We start from the raw sequence: 21,966 nt of genomic DNA, 5'->3' as shown, positions 1-21,966 counted from the left end.
GTACTATAAGTGAGCAAAATGTAAAAATAAGCATAGTATTGCTCTTCATTGTTGATTTTTCATGTGAGATTGCTTCAAATGCACACAAGAACCTGAACTATACCAGATTTTTTAAAATAGACATCAATGTCAGTTCGAATGTCAGTTTCTAATGTCAGGAGTAAGTCTTTCTGTTCCAACGTTTGATCATCAGCTTCTTTAAAAGTTAACTAAGGCATAGTTTTCTAGTGGATTTGTCTTACATTCACAAAAATCAGCCTGTTATGTATTACTTTGTAGATTATTTTCTGTTAACATTGTGGATTTTTCATTGCTATTCCATAAAATAGTCAGTAGTGGGCTGCCAAATACTTTTTATTTTGCTAAGATAGCTCAAAGAGTAATAAGCGTTTAAAAAAACAGTTTCCGACAGACACCCTGTATGAATACAGATACCATTTATTTGTGTCATCTCTACAAATCTTTCCCTTTCTTTGTCTATTACCATAAAGTTATAAAAATATTATCATTTCTTTCTGACTGTCACGGACTCTATGCTGGAAAGACCGATTTTTGGCGAATGAACGCCTAGTTATGGACTAGCTGGCCAGGTATAGGATGAATGATCAAGAAGGTGGTTGTCAAGTTTCATTAAGGCTCTATAAAAGCAGTTGACAATCCTCTTAGTTACAATCATTAATAAGCACCCATACCACTACCAGATCTATGCTCCTAGAGACACTATACCCCTCGAAATTTAAGAAAGTAATCTGTTCCTTCCTTCACAAAAATCAATCAGCAACTGAGCCTCATGGCTCCGCATGTGCGGAGCGCATCAGAGAAAACAATGGCGTTTGAAACATTTTTTTACCCCCACTCCCCTTACCTCCCGGAGAAAAGGAAAAAAATATCGTCTTACACAACACAAAACCTTATTCCAAATTCCATTTAAATATCAGAAACGATTTTCATCTTTTCTGAAAACTAACAAAATCATTCCCAATACACTGACACTAATAGGTACTTGTTTAAATCTGCATAACAAAAATTTGCGATCCTCTATATTAGTTAAGTTCTACATATTTAAAAGACTTATGGATAATAGACATATGGATAATCATATAAAATTACCATCTCAGCCATGCTATTCCTTCCCATTTGTCATAGATAACAAAGCCATAACTTCCAACCTTAGAGATTATTTATTTTATTTCTAAATTATAATTTACATTTAAATCATACATTTAAAAAGAACAAACATAAAATAAATAAAAATCTGTGTTATTTACTCAAATAGTATAAATTAGTATAAAAATAATATTACCGCAGGTTTTCCCACAGATTCTATCCAAAGAGTGGCAAAAATCCAGAGAGCAGCAATTATTGCTTGCAAAATAACTGTCTAAACAAATATCAATTAAATTTTATATTTTTGTGGTTTTGATTTGTTAAAAGGAAATTCAAACTTTGTCATTTACGTGGTATGGTATGTGAAAAGTAATTTTAAATTGATTTAAAGAATTTTTATAACAAAAAATGAAAAGCCGTAAAGCATTTTGCTCGTCTTATTCCGTTTAATCCACATTTATCGAGCTTTAATACAATAAGCAATTTTCATTTTTTATAATTGATTCATGAAAAGAAAAATACATAATAAGACGAGGAAGGAATGGCAAAGGAAATAAAAAAGTTTATAAAATTTAAGTCTACAAGTCGAATAAAGATCGGACTATGCTATCATTACCGACAGACGGAAGGACATACACATTACACAAACACTTATAGAGTAGTGTAAAGTTATAAAATGTGGTTCAAATAAATGTATTTATTTATATGTAATAAATGGTAATTCAAGAATTTTTTATATTTACCCCTAATGGAAGTAGAACAAGTAAAGGCATTGCATGGATTGCTTTTCCTGCTTCTTTAAAAAGTTGAATCACAAGCTTTATTCTTTTTCTCAATACTTTGTAATATATTTCCATTCAGTTATTTATAAACACAGAAAAACTTACAAATGGCATTGATCTTCAAGGATACAACAATGGACAAGAAATTTAAGTACACTTCCAATTATTTCCCCTGCTATGATCAAAGTTATCAATGAAAATGTTTCTACTTCCAAATTAAGATTGAATAAAAGTCCCTAACGTTTTTGAGCAAATGAATCAAAGTACGTGTTTATTAAACATTGGGAATAAGCATTATTAACAATCCAATGTCAAAACTCCCTCCCTTGCAATTTTAAATAAGTTTAAATAACAAAACAATACATTGCATTGCGCGAAAACAACTATTTAGACCAAATTTTGTCATTATATGTAAATACAAAAATATAAGTTTAATGAATTGAAGAACCTAGAAGTATTATCAGAATCACCACCTAAAATAACAGTTTACGAAGGCTAAAGAATTATTTTTAAAGAGAATATACAACAAAACAGCGTTTAATATCCAATAATAAATGACGTCATACAATACAAATGACCAATGATAGGTCAGTATACATTTATTTTACCCATGGTAAATTGTATACAGGCCTATTATTGGTCATTTGTATTGTATGATGTAATTTTTTATTGGAAACTATACGTCGTTTCATGTAGAACCAATTTCAAAATTTTAAATTATTTTACATAAACCGAAATTAAGCGTTAATAGTAAATAATATACCTATTATATTACAAAAAGTTTAATAAAACAAGGACAATTAAGAAATAATATTATTATGAAATAGATAAATAAAATATTCTAAATTAAAAATCAAATTCAAAGAGGAAGAGCAAGTAAGGTTTATCAGAAGCAAGGACAACATCATCCACCAAAAAATTAACGGCTGCGACTTAAGCTGAGGTTTATTACGTAGCTGAGAAAGCCTCGCGGCTAATGGTGGCTGCGGCTGCCGGGCCCTGCATATAATGACTTGAAGAGTATTATCAATTCTTAATCACTTACCAATACAACAGTGGCAATAATGGCTCCAATAAGATAATATGTCACTTCGTTCTAAAAATATTTAGTTATTTTTCGACAGGCAAAGTATAAAATATAAAGGTAAGGTTCTCGAACTGTATGTATTGCATGTTTTCTGTTATACTTATAAATATATGTTGTTTACTTAGGTTTGAAAACTTGTAAAACTTATTAAGCATGGATTATGAATTATTTTTGGAATTTGCCAATTGTAGTTAATACAATATACATAATTCTATAGATGTGACATTAAACTCTCTTGCAAAGAAAAAAGAATATTTTCTTAATATTTTGATATTCTCTAAAGTATTTTACATTTTTTTCATGTTACTTGTGTTATTACAACAAATGCCTTTGTTTTGATAAAAGCTTTGTATTTTTCAGGAGAGGGGGAATTTTAGGACTTTTGTTAGTTGCTTTCTGAAAACCAGGAAGCCCACCTAGATCAGGAATGATTAAATATTCTGTAAATGTTAAAGTGTAAAAAATATTTACATCTATTAAATAAAATAAATCTTTAACAAAGAGTATTTACCAAGTAATCTAATCTTAATATCATATAATTATTAATAATACTGTTTCAATGTTACAGCTCTTAAAAATTATATATTATAATAATTATTAAACTATAAATGGAAACACTATAACATTATTTCCTGATTAATAATGATATTTGAGAAATAAATTATTTTTTTGGAAAGATTATTAGTTGTATGTATGTAAATAATCTTTGTTAAATAGATAAAGAAATACATTTATAGGGCTATCTTTATTTTGATACTTGATAAAACTTATGCAAAAATCCATAATTGATGCGAAAGAAATCTGGGTAAAATCCCTTACTCCATTTGAAGTTCAAACCTACTCCCCCCCCCTCTCTCTCTCTCTCTTACATGCTAAACATAAAAAATTATTAAAAATGTGAACAAAGAAGGGATAGAAATATATTATATGTATTTACTATTTATCCATGCTAAAGTTGAATAAATGTCATGTTATGTTATTTATGTTATAATGAATTAATATGTAGATTTTGGGATGAAGGAGACTATTAAAGTTACCTTTGAGGAGGCTGTAGATAGTCTTCCAAAGAAAGAACTTTGATCAGGAGCCACATATCCTAATATAAAAAAAAGGATGACAACATCCATAAAAGCAAAGCACAACAATTCATAAAGTAAGACAATTGAACATTCACAAAACTAGGGTAAAAATATATTTAAAATTCATCATTATTTAATAATTTGAACAAAAAGCTATCCCAAAATTTTTCAATACAAGTTGTTTGACTAAAATGCCTAAAACAACGAGCTATCTGTTACGGACGGGCGGACCGACCCTTAGTAAAGAGAAAAGCTTTCCTTTAAAAAGCAAACAAAAAAAGATTTGTTGGTATTACAAACTTAAAATTGATACATATAGATCAAATTTATTTAACTTTGGTCAATCTTAATGCCCTTTACTACCAAATTTTGTTTTCTTCCAAAACATGATTGATGAGCTGAGCTGAGCATACATAATAACATATCTTTATTACCTTCTTGTTGTTGAGCGTTATAGTTCTGAAATAAAATAAATTCATTCAAAGGAGAATTAAGTATAATAAGTTCAAGGCAAGGGGATGAAATGCCTTGGCCACAAACAGGAGCAATTCATTATTATACATTGTTAGGACTTAGGACAATCAAAGAATATGAGTGAGTATCACGTGTGGCTGCGTTATTAAGCACTTTCACAGTGGGATCAAATGACTAATACTTGGACATTAAGGGTAGACAAATGTAAACTTCAATAAATATGCTTGTATTTGAAGAAATGATGTAATTTCTTTTGCTTTAACTCGGAAATAACTTAATTTTGCTCCTGTTAACTTCTAATTTGCATTTGGTAAGTACGTCTGGGTGTTTTGGAGGAGCGAAGCTACCCTATTTGTAAATCTATAAACCTTCATAACTTTAGTTAGATAGGAATATTTGAACAAAATCATAAAGTAAAGTTTGACTACGTATGTCCATTTAAAACATGCTATTTTTTACATTATAATCATCATATACATTTGATTATTGAAACAATGATTTCTAGGACAACAAGGTACACTTTTTTAGAGAAGCATCTCTAGAATCGTGTCCTAAAAATGTAAGTATATCCTTTTTTGATTAGCCATAGTTTCTTAGGGTTTGGAACTAAGACTCCTGGAGTATATCCTTAAACAGAATACTGTACTTATTCAACTTGCAGTATGTCTATTCTGCTTATTAAGTTTTGACACTCTACAAGTGTTAATGTTTGTTTGTTCAACAGTTTGACTTCAGAGTTACGCTATTAGTAATTATGTCATCCTAGTTTTTTATACATTGACTATCGAGTATTAAGATAAATCTCAGGGATTACTAACCTTATTTTTAACAGCCCAAATAACCCAAAGAATTATTGTGGCAGTTAGCAGAGAAAATATTACCAATCCAATAATAGCATACACAATTATCTAAACATAAATCAGTTTAGATATTTAAACTTTATCTTATGGAGTAAACTACCAACGTGCTTTTTTACATAAAACCTAACTAAGATAAGACTTAAATTTTGATATATTTTTTAATTTGATAGCTGCACAGTTGATGTTTTCCAGAGCCCTTAGAATATGCTAGAAACGGTATTTTAGAATTAAATTGTTTTTTGTTTACCTGTGAAAATATTCTAAATGCCACCGTTATTCCAATAGACAGCACTAAAAGGGACATAGAACTATAAAACTCAAAATTATAAAAAAAATATGTTCTTACTCTTTTGTTTAAAAAATATCGATGAACCGTTTACAGTAACAATTGTTATAAGACACTATTTAGTCACTATTCATTGATCTACCTATTGCAATGAAACAGATAAGGAGGATCTCTTTTCCTGTTGCTTCAACATCCCTAAAATTTTATTTAAAAAAATTTTATTGAAAATTAATTGTCTTTTTCATTAAATATATTTTTCAAACCTTGCAATTGACTGTAAAAAATCTTCTCCTTGTTCAGAAGCATCTAATCAACAACAATTTATTAATGCACAAAATTTAACTAAAGATTTGCTTGTATGGTAGACAGTAGACCTGTTACTCAAAATACTCTGTTTCGAATTTCATTCTTCTACTGACTTAAAAAGTTACCTTAGGGGCCTAGAAATACATGTACAAAATTTCATCTCTCTATCTCTACTGGCTACCTAGCCCCAGGCCTCTAAAAAATCTACAGATAACGGTATCACGGCGGTTTTAGCAATTTCTCAGCAATGTGCAGGTCTTTAGCTCTTCTGCATATTTCAACCTTAACATATGAGGTCAAAGTCTACTCCACACCTAGCGCCAGACAGTTTTCTAAAATTATGCATTTTACCTGTAAGGCCCCTAAGGTAACTTTTTAGGTCAGCAGAAGAATGAAATTCGAAACAGTGTATTTTGAGTAACACGTCTAGTAAACAGTAATATTATAAGTAAAGTGGAAATATATGAATATTTTAGTTTCTAATTTAAGTAATAGTTCAACTATCATTCTCACTCTTTTTTCATCTTTCTCCCTCTCTCTCTTCCTCTGTGTCTGTCTTTCTATCATTGTCTGGATGTACCAAAGTTGAACATTATTTTGTTTAGTCATTACTTAACAAAGCGAAAGAGACAAAGTCAGGTAATGTAAACCAACAGCATATTAGAAACACTCTCTTTTAATGTTTTTTTTTCTATCCCTCCCTCATTTCTTTTTAATTGGTTTGTCTTTTTATGACAAAAGTTTAAACTTCAATAAATATTGATGTAGCAGGTTTTAATCTATTTTTATATTTATTCCTCCTAAATGCTCAAACTTTAAGGTTTATGATTGATTTCAATTATTTTAACGGCTGAATATACAGGGTGGGTCAAATAAAACCGGACAAATTAAATTTTTTTAACAAATGAACATAAAATCGTCAATTTTAAAGATTTTTTAAATTTCAAAAAAGGAAGCAAATTGGATTTAAGACTATTAGATTATTTAACAAAATCGCCACACGCCTCATCACCGCCTCTATCTGCCCCCTGAACCGCCCGCAGGCCCTGACCACCATGTCCCTGTCCAAGATGGCAAAGTTCTCCTTAATATTGGCAATGAGAGAGGTCTTTGTGGAATAGGCATGTTTATTGGTACATGCTTTAAATTAGCCCAAGGCCCAATAGTCCATTCTTTAGGATAGAGGCTGCTGGGAGGCCACATCTCCTTCGAGACGTGAGAAATCGCAGGACCCAAATTCACCCATCTTTTAAGCTAACCTGACACGGCGGCTCTCATTTGGGCCACAGTTGAGCTAGAACAACGTTCTATACATTTTTAGAAATGGCATGAAGATTTAATACGGTTATTAGCGCATTAAATAGTCTAAAACGAGTTTTAGGGTTCCTTTTTGGCCTCTGAAGTCCAGAACCGAGAAATATTCAAGATTTTAGACTTTTTTGATATCTCAAAATCTGCCACGTTTTACTTTGCCGGTGTACTACGGCCAAGTCAGCTGAGATAGAGAGCTCTAGTTTTTTATAGTGTCTTACTTATGTATCCAGCAGTAAATCCAGTTTTATAAGTCTATCTCATCTAGAAGATCAGATTAAGTAGGCCATAGTCGAGAATCCAGGATATAGTACGGGCGCACTCCGAATCCGCCTTCAAACAGCCCACTATTATTGGACGTAATATTTGTGAAAAATAAATTTATAGTTAAATGATACCTTTTTGCTGTACAATTGTCGGCATGCATCTGGACAAAAACTTAAAACTAAAATATATATCATTGCAATCAGGGGGATAACATTTTTTTTTAGGGGGGGGGGAATTTTTATTTTTTTTAAGGGGGGGGGGGGGGAGGTGAGTGGCACGCGAAGCGCGGCGCAAATTGTTTTACCCCCAAAAAATTTTACTCTGGGGGTAAAATTTGCTTGGGGAAATCTGTTGCCAGGGGTAATTTAAATACTATTAAATATTTAGTAGTAAAAATGCGCGCGAAGCTAAAATTGTTGGGGGGGGGGGGGTGAATACCCCCTTCTAAATGGTTGGGGGTGCCGTATAAGCCTATTAGTTATTAAATATTTAATATATTACGAATGTGTGAGTCAAATAAAATAAAAACTTACAAGTTTTGTGGACATTGTTCGACACAATATTTACAAAGATGTTTGCCATGCAACACCAAGTCTAATATTCCTCCCCCAGGACTCAACACTGAAGTTCAATGGGTTAATTTAATTTGGCGACTTAAATAAATATATAAAAGTCTACTAATTATTTATACTGGCAAACAGCTTTTTTGTTTCAGTAAGTTTTTTTTAAAAAGTTCTCTAAACAATTCTTTGATTCCTCGCAAAATAAAAATCCTATGCACTGTGATACTTTTAAAATCTTCTGCTATAATTTACCTTTTGAAGTTTTCCAAACTGCTGTGGTATTCCTTAACATAGATTTATGTAGTTCTGATATTTACTACTTTGGTAACTTATTTTTTTAATGTACAATATCAAGTTATTTAAAAAGGAATAAAGTACAAAAATTTGATAAACATGTTAAAGACGAAAAAGGTAGTCGAGGTGTGTCAAATTTTCTTTAAAGTCAAGAAAACATTAAACAAGTTAAACATACCTTTCATCTATTTCCCTTTTTCTTCTTGCAACAGTTGAACTGACTGTTGATGCTGTTGAATTTGCCACAGCTGTTGTTGTCACTGATGATGCAGTTGTTGATTGAATTGATCCTTAATTAAGTTAAACGAAACTCTTATTATTTACTAAGTATATTTGCGATTACTTTTATTTAATGAAATCTTCTAATTTTTAACATGTACAAAACGGCCTGCATTGCATCAAGATCCATGACAGATCTATATAGGAAATAAACGTCTATAATCGAGCTTGAATTCTCCAAATAAAGAATGTTAAAAACTCATAGTGCTCCAATAATCCCTATTAAATTCTCATTGACCAGAACGATAAGACACATTATTCTACTTTTAGCATCATTAATTGAGTTTTTTAAATTCATATTGCTATTTGAATAACATTGAAGTATTTGATTTCTATTCATAACACAGAAAATTTAAATTTATAATATAGTAAATCTAAGAAAACTTAGTTTTAATATAAATTGATTTGTGCGACACTCCCGTAATGTGGTCTGATATTAAACTAAACATTTTAACCCTTTCAGGACAAAAATTTGAAATGAAAAATATTAGGTGTATATTCTTTAAAATTGTTTAAAAAATGAAGCAAAACGTTATATCGTGTATTGTTACATTAGATATAGATAAAACAAAAAATTACTGAATAAATCGGTTAAACAGATATTATAAAATAAGACGTTAAAGTCGTAATCTTTATGTGCAACTTGATATTTTTAAAAGAAAGAGAGAGAACGGGTCGATAGAGAGAGAGGGAGAGAGAGAGAGAACGAGGGGATAGAGAAAAGAGAGAGAGAGAGAACGGGGGGATATATATAGAGAGAGAGAACAGGGGGGTAGAAATAGAGAGAGAGAGAGAGAGAGAGAGAGAGAGGGAGAGAGAACGGGGGGATAGAGAGAGAAAGGGTTGCTAACAAACTAGTGCCAAACTAAACCACGCGGTGGGGGCGTGATTTAAATGTGTAGTATACTCCTTTTGTTAAACTTAATTTAGGGTTTCTTATATAATTGCAACGTAGTTATAAGACTTTGGGTAGCAATAAAATGAGACGTTGGGTACACCTCTAACTGAAACGATTTTTGATTAGTCAACGGATCTAAATTTGTCTCGGACAGGATATAATTAAAAGCCTAAATCGGACAAGGAATAGCCGAAAACGATATTTTTATACTTAAAATTTAAAATATAGAGCTAAATGAGTGACTGCGTCTTTCTCTTTTTATCGACAGACGCACTTGGATATATTATTTTCATAATGAATGATATGTATTTCCGATTTTAACGTCAGCTCATGTTTAAATTTGGTGAGCTATATTATTAAGTAGCGTTGTTAAGATTGGATGGAAGAATTTTGTAATGAAAGCAAAAGTGGGGAAGGAGGATAAGGGATGGGGTAAACAAGTTATCAAAAAACCCAAATTTCTTGCCAGTGGAACAAATTCCACCAGAGAAAGACAGAGAGAGAACAAAAATAAATTAAGGAAGGTTAGGACATAATAAAACAGGGATACTGGGATGGCAATTAATTCCATTTAAGAGTTTTCGCTGAAAGGCCATGGAACCCATATTTATCCAGAAAGTAGGAAGAAAATAGTAAATTGTTAATGTTAATCTAAGTTAGAAAACTCAAAGACAAGAAAAAATTCTAAGAAGAAAAGCATTTACTTGAATCATAAGGTTACCAGTACATCACAATGAAGTAAACATTCTGTAATTAATGACTATAAAAATTGCCCTTAAAACTTGTTCACCCCTATCCCTATATTATTAACTGCTAACAAAATTAAAAAAAAAAACAGGAATTTAAAATACATTGGTTCTTAGATTGTTTATTACACAAATATCACAGTAGAGTTTCTATCTATGAAATAATATATTCTTGAAAAGAAATATTTGTTAGGACAAGCCGAAATAATTTTATTCAATATAATTTTTTTGTCTGCTAGAAACTGAGTTCATGATTTTTATTAATTTTTGTATGTTAGAATTATAACAAATTCAGCGGCAATTAAACGCTAGTCCCCAAAAGTCAGTCAGAACTTGCTAAATCCTTCACAAACACTTATATAAAACCAAATATTTTATTAAATATAAATATGAAGTTAAACCTTTCTACCTGTAGACGATGTTGAACTAGTCCCTCCTGTAATACAATAGTTAACAGTCTGGGATGCTTGTATAGTCAAACCACTTGGTACAGGCAATGACAGTCTATTAGCCATATTTTCCATTAGATAAAAACTTTTACCTCTATCAATACTGAATCTTGTAGCGATAATAGGTTGCTTTGTGGTTGTTTCATGTAAATATATTAAAATATGTAAAAATTACACTATAAAAATATCATTATCTTGTTTAAAAATGTTATTCAACTTTTAAGACTTACTATAAATTGACAACCTAGATTAGTTAATAGAGACTCTTTTTTGTTCTAGAGACAAATTTGTAAATATTAATTTTAAAATATTCCCCTCGCAATTTATTTTAATGGTTTACTTTCAAAGGAGCATATAAAACAATCTAAGGTAAAATTCCTTGCTGCCAGGTCACTATAGTAATTATTATTGCTTATTACAGCAGTTCTCACAAAATCTATGTATAACGTCCTAAAAATAAGAGATCATAAATAATTATAAACCTTCCCGGAACCTATGAGAAGCTACCCTGTTAAGGAGAACCCGATCGGTTCAGCGATTAGCCAGATCCTTTGTTAAAAACAAACAAACAGACAAATAGATAAATTTAATTGATTTATGTGTATCCAATTTTGAAATGACCTACCTCATCGTATAGCTTTTAAAGGCCGAGTCATTGAAAGGATTCTTACTTGTTGTTTTCAAGATTCTTGCCACTGGAACCAGAAACAAGATTCTTGTCATTCTGTTGTCCACAAATATCACCAGATACATCATAGCCTCTGTATTTTCAAAATTCAACTTTCATCAATTTAAATGATGAAACCTCCAGGAAATGTGTATTTTTGGACGAAGAATTATAAAATATAATAGAATCTTTTTTAACAAAGCTACAGGAACCAAAACGGTGTGTTTAAACATTATTTTTACAATTTAGCTTATAAATATTATTCATTTACCAACAACGACTTAAATGTATAAACTGATGTCACCTTGAACTAAGAAAAGCGTTTGATCAACTAAAAACTCTTTTAGGTCAAAATTTTGATTTCATATAGAACTATAATTAGAACTATACTAAGGTAAAGTTTGATAATATAAATAATTAATTGTTTTAAGATAAGTTTGCTATAGTAATAATATAATGAATGTTACAATCCTTATAAATCTATTTGGATTTCCTTCCACTAAGCCATAACCAAATAATCCGATCTAAAAAAAAGAATATACCAACTATAAAAAGCTTAATTACAAGAATGATAAAATATCTGATTATCAAGCTGCTACACTTTAGATATTTCAAAGTTTTTCCAAGTATTTATAAATGATTAGAGCAGTATAGAGGTGAACAATACCTATATTCAACATCCACTTGATTGGATGTTTTATTTTAAAATGTTATTAATTATTAATAAAACTTTAAAATATTTAGAGTAATATTACCATGCCACAGATACAAATGATGAAAGCAATGAGAAATATTACATCCGTACAAGATCTGTTTTCAAAAGGTCCTTCTAGCTCCTCATTTTCGTCGTCCTTAGAATATTTATTTTTACAACAGAGATACTCTATAACCCACTCTATCTATTCGTAAAGCTTTTGTAAAATTTGAAAAGCTAATTCATATTGCTTAATTTGTGAAATAGAATGCTGATTTTTCATGTGAAGATTCTGCTCATCAATGGGCACATACTCTATAACTTAATTGGTCCCTTGGATACTTTATTCATTTCTTCAGTAGAAATCTATCATTTCCAATCACAATTATGGCAAGGCATGTATATTTCTCGTATGTTAAAGAAAACTGAATTTTATTGTTGCCGTTTGTCTGTAATTTAAGCAATCATTTAAGTACATAAATTTATATTAATAAGCTTAGCTACTTATGAATGTGTTCATCTTTTTCAATTTTACATATATTTTCTTTCCAAAGTAATAAAAGTAATAAAAAATTACTTTAAAAATTTCATAGATGCATAAAATAAATTAGGAGGAAAAAGTACAATTGTTATTGAACAAAAATTAAATCATTCTTCAATTAAAAGAGGATTCGTCACATAAATATATCTTTATACCATTTCATCTCTAAAGCTTTATTATCTATTATTTAATTAATTAAGTAAGGAGAATAGTACCTGTCAATAGATATTTTTAGATACTAGTTGCTAGATGTTATTCATTAAATCTTAGCTTTTGATGTCTTTAGTCGTTTTATCGTTGATTATTTCTTTTATCAAGAGCTGAAAATCGGAAACTGGTTCCAAAGGAAGGGGTCTCTAATAATGGGCCAACTTATACTGTGGGCCCAGTAGCACGAATAATAGGCGCACAGACTTTAAAAAAGTAAATAGACACTATATCATGTTAACTAAAGATTTACTTGCCTCTTTTTCAGGCTCAACTTGGTTGGAACAACAACAAGCCATCGTTTATATGTCTATATTACAAAATAAAAAAATAAATCTGGGGAAATATCTGTGATCAAAAAAAAGATAAGACAATGGACGATAAATCTATACACATTACCAATTATAGTAAACAAAAATTACCCCTTCTGTAGATTAAATTAATAGTTGAAAAGTTCTTACGTTACTATTTTTTTAAAATGAAAACTCAATAAAAGTACCCAAATTCTTTCTTAAATAGATTAGAAAAGTTTGGGTACCAGTGTTATTAAGTGTGATCAAAGGGAGTAAAATCAGTGAAAAAGAATGGTTTAGTTGAAGAATAAAAAATCACAAATAATTATGCCAAGGAAAGAAGATAATGAAATATTTAAAATGAACATTACAAATAAGAAACGACTGGCAGCACATTCTCTGTCTGCAACCCCGGGTTAAAGCCCTTAATGCAACAAGGAATAGTTCATTACTCAAAATTTATAAGAAATCCGTGACACTAAAAGACATGCAAAATTTATTATATTACAAATAGATATATTCAATTTATAGGGTTATTCTCGCTTTTACATTACGAAAGAATTTACAAAAATAAACATTGAAACAATTAACTAAACATGTTCTTACTAGAATTCAAGACTACCAAGAAAGAAAGTTCAAATGTGTATCACCGAATGAACATTTCCAAACAAACAATTCCTTTCGCCTTGTGTATGTGTTGTTTGTGTGTGTATCATAGAAAATTATAGAATACAAATTTTAAGTTCTTTTCAAAACAAACGAAAATCTATCACTTAGTTAAAACCTTTTTACGTTAATCATCTGCTTTTTTGCAAATATTATAGGAGTAAAAGCTTATATAAAATGTTTATCATTTTTTAACATTGTGATGTTTTTTTATAGCATATATTTTTTAATTAGTTTTAACAAGCAACGCTTTTTCTATAAAGCCCTCTCTGCCCCACTCCAACTTGCGACTGCGGCTTAACAGGTAGCATTTATGCTGATTGTCGGTTATATAAAAGGTTTACCGAGTACTGCGTCATAAATAAAGACGTTAAAATGGTTCCTACTGCTTTTGTTTCAGGTGCTCGAGTAGTGAGAATGCCTTAGTCCAAAACAGGCGCAACTCATTACCATCCACAGTTATGATTTTCAGACAAATGTCTTGCAATTTTAAAAATCATAAATATGTTTGTCTTTTATGTATGGAATGTTTATATCTTAAACTCAACTTTTACCTTGACGTAAATGGTTCGAAATATTAAACCTTTTGAAAAGTTGATTTTATGTGTTTATCATTGTCATTATTTTTCAAGAAGAAAGGGATGGAACATAAATGTATTAACAATCACACACCTCTCTTATTATTATAAAATTTTACTTTTCTTTGCGCATTACTATCGGTGGAAGATATGGGTGTAGTAGGTTTATTAAATAACTATTTTATTTATCTTATATCCCTGTATTTAAAAAATCTCTTCTCATGAATTCCCCTTCAATTTTCAATACTAGACTTTTCTCTATGGAAATGTTTAATTAAAAATGCATGAAATGAAAAATGTATATTACCTACTGCAATATAAAATCCATAGGTAATAAATATTTATTTATATTTTTGTTATATCTTTGCGTGTAAGGACTGTTTCCGGTCTCGTTTAATGAATAATTGAGCTGTGTCAAGTAAAACTTTATATCTTCATTATAAAACTTCTTCTTCTCTTCTTTAGTCCTTAAGTATATAGCTTTTCTTAAACAATTGTTTCCTTTATGATATCATGAGAATTTGTCATTTGTACTCATGGTAAACCTAGGAAGTGTGGTGTATCTATTTTGTGGTAGGTGTACCTACCTCCCATGCAACTTGAAGGATAAACCCCTGATTTTATATCAATTGTCTTATTATAAAATATTTATCTTTTTATTAGTACCTGTCCATTCATCTATGTATAGTAATCTAATGTTTATGTTTTAGACACTATTTGCACTGAAGGCCTAACTGATTTCTATGGTTTTCCGGTCATAAATAATTCATTCTTAATTGTTCCTTTATTAAAGAATAGAATACTGTAAATTAATCATTGTTGATATTTTCATGTTCAATTTAAAATTTTTTTACATTCAAAAACATTTACAAAATTTTTTTTAAAGTTAGTTTCTACGCCCACGATTTTTTTTAGAAGTGATGCTACTCTATAATTCGAAATGTAAGTCTGTCCGTTAAAAAATGGAGAAACGTGATTTTCTTGGCTCTTATTCCAACAATTATGGAGCATTATTAACTGAAACATCCATGGCGGTCGAACACTTTTTATTTCTTTTTTTTACTATTTATGCGTTTATACAGTACAGATATCTAAATATAAGAGTACAATATTTAGAAGGTTCTATTACAGTTACAGTGTTATTCTTGTAAGCTATAATTGATAAATAAACAAACATGATTTGAACATTTTATGAAATTTACAAATTAATGTCACAAAGTGACAAAGAAAATTGTGGATGAACTGTAAAACTGAAAGCAGCAAAATCCTAAATGATAATTTATTGGAATATAAAACATAATTATAATGGATATTTTTTTAGTTCATAAATCATAAACTAAGTGAGACCATTATTTTTGTAAATATAGTTGCTAATTTTTGCTTCAATATCTCTTCCAATTTCTGTCATCCTTAAAATAATAATTTTAAATATTTTGTTACATTAGCAAATTTATCAAATAAACAAATAAAACTAAAGAAATAAATCAGAAAAAAGTGTTACCTCAGATCAAAAGTTGTTACAGTTGTATTTTGTTGAACTCCCTGAATTATTAACTTGCCACATTCTTTGCCTAGCCTAGATGTATATTTCTACAAATATCACAAGGACTCTAGCTTCTTATAAAAGCGGGAAGTTTGTAAATATTTTACTCAACACACTAAATCATTACAATTTTCATGAGAAATACGCATTTTATAAGGCACACAAAACGCTCTAATTTTCGTTCTATTTAACGTAATTTTGTAATTTTTTTTGCTGGTTATTTCATTTTACATATACTTTTATCATTTTATCAAAAAAAAATTTATCTTTTTTCATCATTTTTTGGAGAAATTAATGCTTAAACTAAGGGTATCTTTAAACGCAAAATTGACGCACTTAGAATAAAAAATGCGTATTGAGTACAAAGGGGGGATAATTTCAAGTCATGCATGTTCCAAAGATATCTTTTTTTCCATAAAATTTTAATGTTTAGTCCACCGGAGATTACCCTGAAAATCATATATCAATTTAGGAAGGTAATTTTTGTAGAATAGTTACTGAATTTACAACTTTATGTACACTAAAAGTATAGTTAAGATCAAAGGCGTGCAAAAGATTGGTGTAGGGGTTGTTTACACCACCCTTGTAAAATTAAGGGGGATGGATACACCTCCCTAGGTGTCCACCCATGTCCACCCTCTTGACAAGAGCCTACACCCTCAGATACACCCCTCTATAAATTCCAAGGGGGTGTAAAGGAAATAAATTTACACCCCTTAAAATAAAGAGTGGGGGGGGGGGGAGGTGTTTAAGGCGGGTGTTTAAAATTAAGCCACTGATTTAGATAATTCTATGCTATCTATTTTTAGATAAATTAATCATTAATTTCCAGACTTAACTAAAAAAAATCTTGCAATATTCTGTACAACTGTACTGTACAAATTTTTATCAGTAAATAAAAGTGATTGACACAAGAAGGAGCTCTCATACATATGTAATTAAACCACAGTTAATACCTCTAAAGATCTTGATTGATATATATTTATAACTTTTGATATTGTTTACAATAGTGATTAAAGTTAATGTTGGGGAGGGAGATATTTCCCAATCCTCTTTTTAAAGTTTGTAAAAATGTATTACTTATGTAATGAAGTTTTGGTGACATACTTAAATAAACTATCCTTGATTTTGGTTAAAGGGAGCTGTTAAAAGTTGTAAAAGTCAAAAAATTTAGGTGGTTATAAATTAATGGAATATAACCTGATATTATTATCATTTATGTACAAAAAGATTATAGATACAGTATTACACTTTTTTTCATAAGTAAATTGGATAATTTTTTTTATTTTTTATTGCAACACAAGGTTATTTGTTTATCTCCAGGTTCAAGATTCAACATTATTATTAGTTAAATCTAATTTTCTATTGAAACAAGCATTCAACAATTTTTACAGTATTATCGATTTTAATATGAATTATTAAATATGTATTATTAACCCTTAACAGTCGGGCCCCTTGCCGCACCTTAATCGGTTGGTGATGGGGTGGGCGTTCAACGCTCCCCCCCTATTATCTCAGTTCCTATTAGACCTAGAGGGCTAAATCTTTTTTGTGCAAGTCCCCTGTTTGATAATAAATTTCCGACCTTTTATAAGTCAAAGTCAATTTTTGCTTAGTTCACCTTTTTATTTACCAACCTTTTTTACTTAAAAATTTTAAACGGCTGTAATTTTCTTATTTTTGAAGCTAGAAGAACAATTTTTTTACAGAAAATGTTTATCTTTAAGTAAATTTTATATTAGAAATATCAAATATAAATTTCAGCGGCCGCAGCAGGCGGTCAGCAGGGAAAACGGCTGCGGATCTCTATGAAATTTAGATATGTTATGTTGACATAAAAGAAAATCTTACGTTTAAAAGGGGGACGTAACTGAAGCTTTTTTGATGCTGGGGGGGTTTCTCCGGAACCACTTGATGAACCATGCAAATTTTTTGGACTTAAGCTTTTAGGGGTATGAACATCTTATGGTTTCAAAGTCAACCCCCTACCCCCATCCCCTAGCCCCCTGGGGCTCAAAACCCCCCTAAAAATGAACATAACCTTAATTTTCTCAGAAACCATTTGACCAATAGGGATGATTTCTTAAACTTAAGCTTTTATGGTTATAAACTAACTTCTAGTTTAGAAGTCACCCCCCTGCCGCCTACTCCTAGCCCTCCGGGGCTCAAAAAAACCCTAAAAATGAACCTAACCTTAATTTTCTCAGAAACCATTTGACCAATAGAGATGAATTCTTAAACTTAAGCCTTTATGGTTATAAACTAGCTTTTGGTATAGAAGTCACCCCCCTGCTGCTAACCCCTAGTCCTCCGGGGATAAAAAAAAACCATAAAAATGAACCTAACCTTTATTTTCAAGGGGGTGACTTATAATCTAGGAGTTAGTTTATAATCATAAAAGCTTAAGTTTAAGAAATCATCCCTATTGGTGAAAAGGTGTCTGAGAAAAATAAGGTTAGGTTCATTTATAGGATTTTTTAAAGCCCCGGAGGGCTAGGGGTTGGTTGCAGGGGGGTGACTTCTAAACTAGAAGTTAGTTTATAAGCATAAAAGCTTAAGTTTAAAAAATCATCCCTATTGGTCAAATGGTTTCTGAGAAAATTAAGGTTAGGTTCATTTTTAGGTGGGTTTTGAGCCCCGGGGGGCTTGGGGGTGGGGGTAGGGGGGTTGACTTTGAAACCATAATATGTTCATACCCCTAAAAGCTTAAGTCCAAAAAATTTGAACGGTTCATCAAGTGGTTCTGGAGAAACCCCCCCCCCCCCCCCCAGCATCAAAAAAGCTTCAGTTATGTCCCCCTTTTATGTCTCTAAGTCAAAATCAGATGGGTAAGAGGTAAGATTTTAATTGCAATGAACATGATTAATGTTAAAATGCACACTGTATTGTAACTATTGGTGAACTTTAATGATGTCATGCTTATGAAGCCCTAAATAAGATTTCACAAAATCTATTTATCTAACAACTGCAAAATATCCTTAACCTTAAATATCTCAAGGGGACTTGCACAAAATTTTTTAGCTTACTAGCTCTAATAAGAACTGAGATAATAGGGGGGGGGGGGACGCCCCCCCCCCCCCCCCGACTGATTAAGGTGCGGTAAGGGGCCCGACCGTAAGGGGTTAATTAAGTAAATCAGTCTGTTAGACCAATGGTAGAAACTCAGCAGATAGACGAGACAGACAGACAGGCAAGAAGAATGATCAAATTACAGTTTGACCATAATAGACAATTCATTAAATAAAATCCAATAGAGAACCTGTGAATGATCAGACAGATGGAGGGATAGACAGACAGACGGACAGACAGACAGTTTTTGAGGCATTAACAAATTAGAATTAGGCTATGCTAGATGATTCATTGAAATCCGAAAAAGAGGCAGTTAGACAGATAGACTGACAAGTGGAGTGACAGACAGACAAAAAAACAGACAGACAGAGGGACAGACAGACAAAGGGGTATTGCCTAAAAACAGTTTGGCTGCTATATGAATCATTAAAACCCACCATAAAAAGAAATTTACATTAGTTTCATTATTTCGATACTCAACGCCCCCCCCCCCCCCAACTCAAAGGGGTTTATTATTTCTTAAAACCAATAAGTGACTTCTCAGCATAATAAAATTGAAAATACTTTTTATTTCATCAATTTATCTTAAATAGAACGAAAGTTATAATCATTTTATTGTCTACAAGAAAAATGCTTTGAGTAAAAATCAACCTAATTGTCAGTAAAAACGTCATATTTATGCATATTTACACAGTAAATAAATTTTAAAATTGTATTCTATTGTAATGAATAACTTAAGGGGGTTGTATGAATTATAAAAAACCTAAAAAAAACCCTAATTTGGTTAAATTAGTCCACGTAAAGATTGATTTAGTACAGTACGTATGAATAAGTTGTCAATTTCCTGCCAGAGTCCTTGTGATATGATATCATCCTTTTTATGACAACGTGGAAAATATGTAACAAACAAAGATGACAAAATCCATAAAATGAAGCTTGAAACTGTAGAAAAACGAATTTAACACTTGTAGAGTGTCAGAACTAACAAGCAGGGCTGGATCTTTAAATTTAAATTTTAGTGGTGAACCGGATCGGGGTGCGCTAGAGAGAGGTGGGCCGACGGCACGCCAAAGCCACTGCTAATAAACATTGATTTTTAAAACATTTTTGCCACGGTCCGATCCGCGCCGGTACAACTTTATAACTTTAGCGATGTCAGTACGATATTTTATATAAAAATTTTATAAAGTTATATATTGTTTTATAATAAAACAATAGATAATTTATTTTAAAAATAATCATAGAAATGTTTTCACGGTAGTTTTGCAATAAAATATTAAACTTATTGAAAAAATATTTATTTATTAAATACGGTTCATCCCGATCTGGCGCGGTGGTTACACTCATTTAGTGTAACTGCCGAGCCACCGGGTGAGCCGGTTCGCCTATGCCATTTTGATTTAAAGATTGGTATCAGGTGCGCCGATTCGGATCGCCCCGATCTGGCGCACCACTAAATGATTTAAAGATCCAGCTCAGAATATAAATGTTTAAGTAACAACATAATTGCAATTGTAAATTTGTTGCAAAACTGCTTAAATATAGGATACTGTATAAGGGCATACTTACATTTTTAGGACATGATTATAGAGATGCTTCCCATATAACATTTTACCCTGTTGTAATAGAAATTATTGTACCAAAAATCAGATGAATACGATAAATAAATCACACAAAAAAGTTGTTAAAAATGTTTTAAATGGACGTACGGACTTTCTAGTAACGATTATAGAGTTTTTACTCTTTCAAAATAATTCCAAACTGTTATAAGAATCATCATGCAAAGTTTGAAATCGATAAATCATTTATAACATGTGTATTTAACGTAAAGAGCTAATCATTCCGAACGAACGGGCAGACAGACCTAATTATAGAAAAGCTTTGCTTTAAAATACATAGATACATTATACACTAAGTAAAACGATGTAGCTTCAAAGGATAGTATTAAGATTGACAGGTAAGAAGGGCCCTTTAAAATGAGTTTCCGTTAAAGGTTAGAGTTCATTAAGAATTTAGCCCAACTAATTATTGTCAAAATATTTTAGGAATAAAAATTTGAATTGAATTGCATAAGAATTATTTATATTAGGTATCCAAATTATTGCAATTAGCTAAGACTGTATAATTGCATGTTATTAAGTAGATTTAAAAACTTTACCAATATACATCTACTTTACAAAAAGAATTACTATAATTCATGAACAATTTAAAGTCGATTACAATAATATACCTGTTGCAAGACAAATTCAGATTCTTAAGGGCTCGGTTCTTCTTCATCATATCCCTCAAATATTTAAATTTTAGCTAATTTTATAATCTTTAGACATTACATTAAAATATAGATGCCACAAGATATGTTCATACCTCACTGCTAAACCAGTTTTTGCTCCTAGTTTATTTGCTGACAAATCTAACATCTCCAATTCTTTTTCTTTTTCGAGTGATTTCATAAGAGCACCCAATCCATCATCCTGTAATTAAGAGATCTTTTTAAAGTAATTTTTGCTGAAAAAAGTAAACCTGGCCAAAAATTTGTATCTAAGGTCTATATAATGAAAGATAGAAAGATTAGCAGAAAAAACAACCAGATACTTAAATTTAGAAATGAAAAAGCCTGAGATTCGTGAAGCTTATCTAAAAAGAATAAATTGATCGGTCATATGTTTAGATCTTAACGGACCAGCTACATTTTGTTTTAAGTTTCATAATTTTTTTACCTTGATGTAATTTAGAGATAGATTTAGGTGTTTTAAGACAGATTTTCCACTAGAAATAAATGCTGAAAGTGCTATGATACCCTCACTCTTAATCCTGATATCGATATTATCTTAATCATAATATTGATAGTTTTTACTATGATATTTATGCATATGGAAAAAAATTCAAAACATAAAATGAGATATTTCTAAACTTTATAATT

The 21,966-nt window shown here is 30.7% G+C and overlaps 1 protein-coding gene and 1 long non-coding RNA gene across 4 annotated transcripts in view; both read right to left on the bottom strand.

Moving 5' to 3' along the window:
* The window catches only part of LOC145322248 (choline transporter-like protein 1), a 44,627-nt gene extending 30,790 nt beyond the window's left edge, over positions 1-13,837 (bottom strand). For 2 of the 3 annotated variants that reach the window (XM_080164112.1, XM_080164114.1), the window contains exons 1-21: positions 13,155-13,235; positions 12,211-12,306; positions 11,929-11,979; positions 11,460-11,551; positions 11,169-11,238; positions 10,749-10,845; positions 8,595-8,706; positions 8,375-8,406; positions 8,093-8,180; positions 7,691-7,737; positions 5,939-5,981; positions 5,818-5,870; positions 5,637-5,680; positions 5,348-5,437; positions 4,490-4,514; positions 4,014-4,072; positions 2,935-2,985; positions 2,338-2,362; positions 1,851-1,945; positions 1,304-1,381; positions 1,111-1,169 (exon numbers count right to left, since the gene is read on the bottom strand). In XM_080164112.1, coding sequence (XP_080020238.1) covers positions 1,111-1,169; positions 1,304-1,381; positions 1,851-1,945; positions 2,338-2,362; positions 2,935-2,985; positions 4,014-4,072; positions 4,490-4,514; positions 5,348-5,437; positions 5,637-5,680; positions 5,818-5,870; positions 5,939-5,981; positions 7,691-7,737; positions 8,093-8,180; positions 8,375-8,406; positions 8,595-8,706; positions 10,749-10,845; positions 11,169-11,238; positions 11,460-11,551; positions 11,929-11,979; positions 12,211-12,306; positions 13,155-13,196 — 1,349 coding nt within the window. In that variant the 5' untranslated portion in view covers positions 13,197-13,235. Of the gene's footprint in view, positions 1-1,110; positions 1,170-1,303; positions 1,382-1,850; positions 1,946-2,337; positions 2,363-2,934; positions 2,986-4,013; positions 4,073-4,489; positions 4,515-5,347; positions 5,438-5,636; positions 5,681-5,817; positions 5,871-5,938; positions 5,982-7,690; positions 7,738-8,092; positions 8,181-8,374; positions 8,407-8,594; positions 8,707-10,748; positions 10,846-11,168; positions 11,239-11,459; positions 11,552-11,928; positions 11,980-12,210; positions 12,307-13,154; positions 13,236-13,796 lie in introns of those variants that run through there. The other variant, XM_080164113.1, reaches the window with a different exon arrangement.
* A 1,892-nt stretch (positions 13,838-15,729) lies between these two features.
* Positions 15,730-21,854, bottom strand: LOC145322247 (uncharacterized). The gene is made up of 5 exons (XR_013880581.1): positions 21,764-21,854; positions 21,411-21,517; positions 21,277-21,330; positions 15,936-16,010; positions 15,730-15,843 (listed from the first exon to the last, which is right to left on the bottom strand). It is a non-coding gene; the product is annotated as an uncharacterized LOC145322247 (long non-coding RNA).
* Between the last annotated feature and the right edge of the window lie 112 nt (positions 21,855-21,966).

The sequence above is a fragment of the Acartia tonsa genome, chromosome 6, assembly GCF_053477335.1.
Source record: "Acartia tonsa isolate MP-2025a chromosome 6, ASM5347733v1, whole genome shotgun sequence".
In the NCBI taxonomy this organism is placed as follows: Eukaryota; Metazoa; Arthropoda; class Copepoda; order Calanoida; family Acartiidae; genus Acartia; species Acartia tonsa.
The sequence above is the reverse complement of the archived record's forward strand: the minus strand, read 5'-3'. Positions and strand labels throughout refer to the sequence as shown.